General features: G+C 38.6%; 1 protein-coding gene across 2 annotated transcripts in view; it reads right to left on the bottom strand.

The window, feature by feature from the left end:
* The window catches only part of Atf6 (activating transcription factor 6), a 164,176-nt gene that overhangs the window by 42,880 nt on the left and 111,151 nt on the right, over positions 1–10,145 (bottom strand). For both annotated transcript variants that reach the window (XM_028781831.1, XM_028781832.1), the window contains exon 15: positions 4,915–4,999. In XM_028781831.1, the coding sequence (XP_028637664.1) occupies positions 4,915–4,999 (85 nt within the window). The remainder of the gene's footprint in view (positions 1–4,914; positions 5,000–10,145) is intronic.

Genomic DNA, 10,145 nt, shown 5'->3' with positions numbered 1-10,145 from the left:
AGGATCTAACATGAAGTTACACTGTAGGATCTAACATGAAGTTACACCGTAGGATCTAACATGAAGTTACACCGTAGGATCTTTGTTCTTCATAAACCACCAGTTTCCAAGCCTTATAGATTTTTTTTCCTTCGGAATTACTTTTGAAATTTTCCTTTATCCATTCCAGGCAGGCTTTTAATCATCTCAATCGCTGCAATGTCTCCAAGCTTACTGTCTCTGCAAATTCAATTCACCTTACTCTTCCTCCAGGCTCCTCTTCTCCCTTTGTTCTGTCTGTTGTATGCCTCAGAAGAATTAATAGTTTCTTACTTTTGCAGTGCTTGAGATGGAGCCCAGGTCCTCCCTCCCATATGCTAGGCCCAGATTATTGTTAAGCCATATCCACTCCCCACTCCCCGCTGGTCTCCGTGACCATCTTTGCCTGTTGTCTGATAGCTTAAAGTAACTTCCTCACTAAAGATACAAGTCATCTGGATGCAGTCCTTCCGGAAACATTTATTACTCTTCTCTTTCCAACAGGAGTCCGTTCTAAAACTGTCTTTCCCCCAGGCAACTTGTTCAGTCCAACTCAGCACATGATGGAGTACTGCAGCAGGGAGCTCATCTGACTACCTAATCCAACCCCTTGTCTCCTAACGGACTCAATGAACTAGTTGTTTCTTTTTTTCAGATCGCAATGCACCTCATTAAAGCATTATATTTCTAAGCCCAACACGAAACTAGGTCTAAGTATTGGTCACAATTCATGTGCAATGAGGCATAGGCAAAGAATTTACTAGAAGTCTCTGAAAGATGTTCGTTTTCAGAGACACTGTTCCCTCTCCTTTCTGCCTGGAATACATAGCTGATAATTTGCTTATTTGGGAAGAGCCAAGTCAATCCAGACTTCCTGGTCTTGGACCCTCGAGTTGTTGAATCAGTATTAGCAAGCAGACTGGTTCACTGTAGGCCCTGCTGTGCATTTTTCACACATTTGTAAAGCCTGACTTAAGTTCAAGGTTACTTAAGTTTTGTCAGTTGTAGCTGGATGCTATCCTCACACAAGCAAATCCCTTATATTTGCTGTATCCTTTATAGTCCAGCTCAAGTTTCACCTCTCAAAGCACCAACCGAGGTCAGTCATCAAAATTCTACCATCTGTTAGAATATTCTTCAAGTTTTTATTCTGTACCAAAGGCTAGAGTATACACCCGGTACTCGATTGATCTCTCTTTAAAAGGGAGTCCCCTCACTGTTTCTGACGTGGGACTCATCTCAGTTGTCATTACTAGCCTGGACTTACAGGGGTTATCTTAGCTTTATTGGGGTGCGATAAACTACAACAAGGACTTCCACAATCCTTTTCCTTGAAAGTAACAACAGTCTTTCATTCTCTATCCATTTATCTACCAACTATGCAATCAGTTCTTAAGATCCTTTGGAATAGATACATAAATTTTATTTAATTTGTTTTCAACATGAAGACTTCCACCTCAGCAAAGAAAGTCTTTCTTACAGCTTTATTAACATGCTTTAACTCTCTTAAGAGACAAAGAAACTTTAACAGAGAATACAAAAAAACTAAGAATGATATTGCCAGTATTTCTTTTAAAATGTTTAATCACATCTGTGCATGTGCTTGTGTGCGTATGCATGTGTGTACACAAGAGTTCACACCACTGCACACATGTGGAGGCTAGAGAAACACAAGCAGGACTGGCTTCCTTCATGAGGGGTCTGAGAACTGAACTCAGTTTGTCAGACGTGGTAAAAAGTGCCTTCAACTACTGAGCCATCTCATTGGCCCATGACCAGTAATTTCTAAATGACAAATGTTAAGTTCATATCCTACTTTCTTTCTGTTTTTTAGACTTTTTTCACAGCTCAAGCTGACAAAGTATAATCATCATTTATAATAATTTAAGATCAAACACTGACCTGGAAATATATTTACTTTGCTCAAGTTGGAAAAGCAAATCCTTTTTTCCAAATATCACAAGCTAATGTACTATAGAAACCAGTACTCAATAAATGTTCAGTCCTTTACCACCATCTCCAAATTTCTACAGGCACCATTAAGTCAGAGAAAACCAGCCACAACTTATGCTTATTTCTAAGGCACATGAAACTTCTGAATTCAGAAATGATAGGACATACATTTTATTAAGTATTCTGAGAAAGCTGAAGGACAAAGTTCATTTACTTCCCAAACAATGCATATCTGGCAAGTGGTAAACCAGATTTGGAACCCCAGGGAAGAAATTTTTCTTTCAATACATCAAGAAGGGTAGAGGTCATGCATGGGTAGAGCTCTGTGTGTAGCTGGGCCAGTGGCAGTGGACATGTGACAAAGTTTTTGCATGATTTTTTTTTTCAGTGTAGCCCTTGGTGAGTTTATAAGCTGAGAGCAGTTGGGGAAAGGATGTAACGGAGATTTGAAAAGTGAAGGTCAGAAGGATTCTTGATTCAGAGGGAAGAAAGTGAATCCATTAGCAAGGACTGGCTCTATGAATGCTCCACTGAAATCAATGGTCATAAACTTAAAGTCAATCAATTTGATTTGGTTGGTTGATATTTGCTAGCTAGTTTCAAACACCTGTCAGGAGGCATTAAAAGAATAGTTGGGTTTAATAGGGTGGGCTTTGGAGCAAGTAGGGGGTATGAAGACAGAAAGGAAGCTGGGAACCAAGTGGTATGTGCAAGAATGGTGACAGACAGTAAGACATGAAGTGCAAACTTCTAGTTCTTTGGAAAGTCAGTTATACCAAATGTTGTTTTCCTGGGGCACACAGGTGAAAGGATGTATTGCTAAAGCAGACACAGGAAAAAATGTTTTCCTGAAGCAGACATTAGGTAAAAGGATGTTTTGATATAGCAAACATGTGGACAGACCTGTGATGAAGGATAAATATGACCCCACAGACCTTGCTATTCTTCTCTAAGGACACACATGTATTGGTTCACCTTACATAGCTCAACTTGAGATAATGCCGCCATTGAGAGAAACTCTCCCAAGAACTGCTCATGATGTTCCTGTGGCTGCTTCTACAGCCTCACCTCAGGCCGGCTGGTGTTCATGCCTGCTGTCTACTGGTTCATATGTAGTGTCTGCCTTCTGAGAGGACAGGTCTGCAGCTGCTGAGTCATATTTGGTATCTACTACAGAAATGAACTGCTGGCAAAGAAGATGGAACTCGCCCCCAAAGAACTATTGTTCAACAGGTCCACTTCCCCATATCTTAATAACTTTTGTCTTTCACTGCTTCTAATGGGTGGTGGGCTAGAGGAGAGGTTGAACCCTTATTAAAAGTAGGCTGCAAAAAATTTATGTCTATAAAGGAACCATGGGATCGAGGTTAGGTCAGGAAGAAGTATGTCCAGTAAGGGTGAGATGGACTTAGTAAAGATGATAGGGTCACGGATTGCAGGTCTGTGAAGGAGAAGACCAGCTGGAGTGTGAACTCTGAAGGAAGGGATTAAATAGTGGTCAGAGAGTGGGGTGTTTGGAGAGGAGGTTTTGAAGTAAGTGCTATTAGTGACTAGTGAGGACAAGCTCTGACTACAGTCATGCAGACATCAGAGGCTGAGGTGGCATGAAAGAGATAACTGCATCAAGAAGGCTGCTGCCCTTGATGAATTGGCTCTGCAGCCCAAAGCTGTGCAGAAAGATGAGAGGGGCAGCACAGCAAGGTGAGAGGAACACGCTCTACTGTCATACTTGAACCATGTGGGGGAGGGCAGGATAAAGGAAGGAGACATCATCTATTAGTTGTGGAGTGAACGAGGATACCATCCACCTCCCTGCAAGCTCAGAGGCTGATGAATAAAATCAAGCTCTAATCTGAGGAAAACCTCATAGCAAAAGGCTGAGGGTACTGTTGAGGAGAGGGACCGTGCAGCACCGGACTTAACACACAGCACGTTCTCTGTCAGGAGTTCTTAAATTTTCATCTTAAGTTCCCTAAATTTATAATATCTTAAAAGGAAAATTACTCAGGACTTATTTGCAAAAAGATCTGGAACAGATTAAAACGGAAATGATCTGCTAACAATTGTATTCCCCAAATCCAGGAAAGATTTATCTTTAAAAATCAGTTCCCTGGCCAACATAAACAGAGTCAAACAGCATCTTACTGTTTATGGCTTGATTTAAATGGACAGACCACTGCTATAAAACAATAGCAGACACTGTATTGCATAAGAGCCCAATCTTAAGAACAAAATCAAGTTGGTTCTGCCTGGGTGATAGTTAGAAAATAACTTCTCTGAAAATGAACTGAACAAAGTCAGTTCATCAGAGTTTAAGCAAGAAACCCAAGTAGCTATGGGAGAAGAACAAGAGATTTCACAAACGCAGTCTTCAGAGTACAACATAATACATTTGTAATACATTCTTCTTCATCAAACAGTAGTATGGCTATCTCATGAATATCTTAGAGGTTTGCAAGAAGACAACCTGGATAAGCAGGCTCTCTCCTTCCCACCACCTGCTGCTCTCAGTCCTCTGACAGACAACCCAGCAGTTGGATTTCCCATTTACACTTTCTTTATACCCACAGAGTGGTCTAGTTCGGTGGCACCATTGTGCCTTCACTTACAACTACCTCCTTTAACTCCAGCTCCAGAGGGTCGAATACCCTCTTCTGGCCTGAGTGGGTGGGTACCTGTATATATTTCCCCTAACACATATAAATTTTTAAAAATTAATAAAAATAAATCTTAAGAAATATAGTAAGTAGTTTAAAAATAAGAATACTGAAATTAAAATTAATATTTTATAAAACAGTGAGAAACATTTCATATATATATATACATATACATATATAAATAGATATATAGATATATAAAATTTGTCTTGAGTGGCTATCTCGAATGTCCTGTCATTAACCAAGCGAAGGACTTTTGTGTTGATGAATCAAAATTTCAACTTACCATTTATGTTTATTGCTGGTAATACAATTGACATTTTTGGTCTTGTGGTCTTGTTATGGGTGGTAGCTGGTAATAGCAGGTGATCCTAAAATTAAAAATGAACAGTGTTTCATATATCATGATGACTGTTTTACTTAGGAACACTCCAGATGTAAATTAAAAATGAACAGTGTTTTATACATCATGGTGACTGCTTTACTTAGGAACACTCCAGATGTATACTTTTTAGGGAGCCAACATTCACTAAGGTCATGAAAATGAATATTTTTATATAAACTTGGCTTAGAAGAAATGAACTACAAATTATCTTAATGCAATACACATTTTCCAGAGGTAGAGACTGACACTGCCAGACACACTGTGGCAGTTTTTTAATACTCCTAGATTTTGACAACAATATATGACTAGGGCACCATAAACAATATTGGTCAAGTTATCAAGACAACAGGTCTTATTAATAGTCATGCCGTTACATAGGTGTATGATATGGACAAGACTGCATCCTCTGTCCAGGTCTCAGTTCCCAGCCCTATAGAATGATGGGGGTGTAGATTATGTTACAAGACACCAAAGTGGCTTCCAACTGAACAGTCATTTTCAAACTGTAAAAGAGAGAATCTTTTTGTCCTCCAAAATGTTAAAAGGCTAAAGCAGGTCCACAGCTCTAGGGCTCCGCCTGCTTTGTGCCTTCTTTTAAGGTAAAATGCTACACTGTTAGATAGCATCTGTGACAAGAGCACACTAAAACGTGTGTGGGCTGGGGAAGTAGTTCAAATTGCTGTGCAAATATGGGGACCTAAGTTGGATACCAGAATACACATACGTAAAACCAAGTATGGAAGGTGTCCTGTGATCCCAGCACCAGGGAAATGAGATACAAGGTGTCCTGCACTCAACGGCTCACCAGCCTAGCCTAACTGGAGGGCTCCAGGCCAGTAAGAGACCTTGTCCCAGAAACAATACTTGAGATTAGCCTCTGACCTTTGCACACATGCACACACCCACAAAAAGCACACAGTTAAAGTAGAAAGTTTAATGAACTCTATTTTCTACATTTCTACAAAATGACACAGACAACTTTTGATTACCTATAAGTGATTGAAAGCTTCTGGGCTGCCAAGTCTCCAGCCACACAACTACTCAAAGTAAGAATGAGCCAAGGAGAGGTTGGCTGCAGAATAGTGGGGAGGTCAAGAGTTTAGGAAAATATAGATACATCTGTAGATTGTCTAAAGCTGGTCATAAAGGACTTATGACTTTGATATTAACTCGTATTGCCAAAAACTCTTCCTAATAAACAATATTTCTCCTTACAGGAGCACGTTAGGCTGAGCTAGACAGAACCCACGCTGAACCTACTTGGTGTTGCTTTTTCTTGTTGTTCCTATAGTCACTGCCATTCATTCAACAAACTTGCTCTATGGCTGACCGCCTCAAATGTCAGGTCCAATGTAGCTGATAAATGAAGTTATCAGCAATGCAAAGGAAAAACCTAGACCACAAACGACAAGCTGTAGACACTACCAGAACTGTGTGGAGATACTTCCAGTAACTGCTCTGCTTTATGGGATTCAGAGCCACAGTTCCATGAGAACACACTTTTCAAGCGTGGAGAGAAGAGTGAGGGTCTGAGAGAATCCAGCCCTGGAGAAAGAGGTTGTTTTCCTTTTCCTGTTTTGCTTTTTTAACTGCATTGTTAGACACAAAGATCACACATTTCTGAGAGCAAGATAATAAATTATATCCTAGAAGAAATACAATTTGCTCATCTTCCTGTTATGAAATTTATAAATAGCTTAGTTCCTATAATTAAAATATTGTTTCACAGACTCCAAATTGAATAACAAAGCAACCCTCAAACTGCAAGCCCCAAATTAAGGTTACTGTAAAAACAAACACACTTAGATCATATTGGTGAAGGGTTAGAGTCAGTCTCATATTTAATTATGAGTTTTCTTTGGAGATCTGGATGTTTCTAAACAGGACTTTTTCAAATGTAATGTCTCCTACATTTTGTAGCAGGAAGTAAAAAATTATGCTATTGTTTGTGAAAAAGAATTACAACACACTTACACACATAATTACAGTTAACTTGCTTCGTCTCTGATTAAAGACTGTGGGATAGTCATTCTTGGTTTAAGGGTTCACTAAGTAAGTGGTCCTAGAACTTGTTGTGCAGTGCAGCTGGTCTGAACCCTCCTGCCTCTATCTCCCGACAGCTGAGCTTATAGGTGTGAACCTGAACTTTTTGTTTTTCCCATTGCTAGGGATAGAATTTAGGGAGTCACACAAGATGGAGCTTATAACGTAAAATGCTTATTTTACTGATCAAAACTGAAGGGAGCTAGTATGTTACCAATTCTAACAGTATTTTATATAACAATATTACACATATAGTTAGGACACTATAGTTGCTTTGTTAAAGGGGTACTTTATCTCCTATGGGAAAAAAATGGTCCTTAAACCAACAATGCACTTTGAATTATTTTCCTAAGTTCATAGCACTCTGATTCAGATCATTAATCCTATTAGTTATAGAGTAGAAACCAGGAACTCCTATCAGTAAAAGTGTTTATAGACTTCTACCACTCATTGTAAGAAACATTTACTGAGCATGCTCACCTACCATATATTCAGCACTATGCTATGGAGATGTTTTTAAGACTAGAAATTCAGGTTTTTATTTTCTTGGGGGAAACAACGTGCACTGAGATAGATAGTGATTTGTTTCCAATATGTGCTCTTAATATAATCTGGGACTAGAAATAGAACCTGTTATATTTAACTGGGCAGAAAGGAGACTCATCTGCAGCCAGGTGAGGCAGAATAGCCTTGGTGAAAGCACTTCCTTGAGAGGACAATGATGGAAGGCTCACGTTCTCCTCCTGCCAGCACGAAAGCAGCCACGGCAGTACAGCTGGAGTAGCCACAGTAGGCTATGCAATGGAGGCTGCACCAGAAGATTACACAGCAATAAAACAGGAGATAGGGAGCCTGGTGACCGAGGAGCCAAAGTATAAAGATATTTAAAAGTTATGAGATGAGATAACATTTTGATTTTCCTAGGTCACTACTGCATTAGACTGTCAAAATCTAAAGCTAGGTATACTAGCTAGTTACAGAATCTGTTTGTGAATCAGTACTAAAGATATTTGGTCAACAGAAATTCAATAAAGGTTAGGACCATCAGGGATAACTTCATTGTCTTTGTTTTGAGACAGAGTATCTATCACTAAGTAGCCTTGGCTGGCCTAAAACTTGCTATGTAGACCAGAATGGTCTTGAACTCACAGATACTCATCTGTCTCCCAAGTGCTAAGATTAAAGGCATGCACCACTATGTCTCTGTTAATGTTTAACGCACAGAAAAGCCACATTTATTATTCAAACTTCTTGATAGGGACCCCCCTCATTTTATTTAAATCCATATTAATGAACTCATGGAGGAATTTCAGTCTTGGAAAAACCAAGGTATAATTAGATGGATTTTAACAAAGTTGTTTTATTCCTATTACATCAGTTAAAGTAATCAACTACAACAAAACCTGAGCTATTTAGAAATAAAAGGGAAATGCAAAAAGGATATTGCTCTAAAAATAATATACTTCAACACCGCCATTCAAAATCTCGTGGCTGATTTTAAGACATTTTTAAAGGGGCTTCTGAAAGTGCTATAGAGGGCTGATACAGAGTATCTCCAGGGATAAAACTATGTGGAAGAAATGACAGCCAGGGCTTTGTTACTCCACCTCCCATAGGTTACTTAGAGAAGCATCAAAGCTCCGCATAGTGAGGACAAAGCATCAGCTTTTCCCAGTATCAGTCATAATACATGATCCAAGACACCAGTTTTATATACAGTCCTCCAATTCCCTTTCCCATGCACCTTGCAAGAAACAGTCCAAGTGTGAAGACACACTACAGCATTAAATGACATTTCACCTTTTTAAAGAATCGAAAGCATCAGAGACAGACTGAGCAAAAGGCATGTTCCTTAGCTGGAGTTCAGACAATATTTCACAATAAAATTAAGACCCAACTAGAATTAACAAATGCTGGTTCTACATATCCACAGAGTATACACAGACTTACTAAACCACTTGTTAATTAGGTTTTCTAATTGCTGACTTGTGTGACTGTGTATTCACTACTATATAAAACTGATTAAGTAAAATGACACAGCTTGATAAAAGTAGGTAGATTAACTTTATTTTTCTTATTACAAAACTATAAACAACACAGAAAACAGTAAGCTTGCACCACATTGTTTAACAATCTGTAAGTTCTTATTATAACTGAAAGTAAGTATAAATGGTAACTAGAAATTATGGCATATGGATTGTGAATATGATTTATGAAAGAAAGAAAATATGGGATTCTGAACAGCAGACTTAGTCTTAAAAACAAAGTACTGATGTTTATATCAAAAGCTGGCAAGTAAAATATTTATTAATAATTGAAAAAAATATACAGTTTTTAAATCTCCACTTTAGCCAGTTCATGTCATACTAAATAAAACAGCTTCTCCTATCTGAGGAAACTCTGGCTCAGTGTGGCTGTCTGTCTTTGATAAGAAGGAATACGTAGAATAGCTACTCCCAATGAGTGAGGAGCCTCAGACTGCAAAGGCTTTGAGTACAACTCCAAGCAGCTCTCCTGCACTGGGATGGCCTGCTGTAAGTCAGAGGTTTGTGTATCAGCCCAACACTGCAACAGTGAACTCTTAACATTTCATATTTGGCCTATGTCCACTGAATTCTTGAGATGGCTTGTTTTTCAAATATAGAAACCAGATTGGAAAAAATAAAAAACAAAAAAAAATATATAAACAACCAATATCTATCCTTATTCAAAAGGCAGCTTTGAGTTTTCTCTAACTTCCATCTCCGGAAGCTTTAGTTTTCTACTGTCACTGTACATCTCTTCCTCTTCCCAGCTATCTTTCAAGCTGCCAAACCTCAAAAATAAAAGAGCCAGAGCAGCAGTCGGGAGTGGGCCTTTCAAAGTTATTACTTAAATCCACAACATTTGGAACTGATACTGTTTTCCTGTAGTTACACAAACTGTTGATTAGAAATCCAAAGTGTCTACTCACTAAAGAAATAATTAGGAAATTTGAATTCATCAAAATATACAGACACACATAATAAAATACCATGAAAACAAAAATTGCAAGAAAAAGTTAGAGGTAGTAAAATTAAACGGAATGTCATCATGTAAAGTCTATAAAT

This window comes from Grammomys surdaster, unplaced genomic scaffold (assembly GCF_004785775.1).
Source record: "Grammomys surdaster isolate TR1022 unplaced genomic scaffold, NIH_TR_1.0 554, whole genome shotgun sequence".
Lineage (NCBI taxonomy): Eukaryota > Metazoa > Chordata > Mammalia > Rodentia > Muridae > Grammomys > Grammomys surdaster.
Note: the sequence above shows the minus strand (reverse complement) of the source record. Positions and strands in the feature narration are given on the sequence as shown.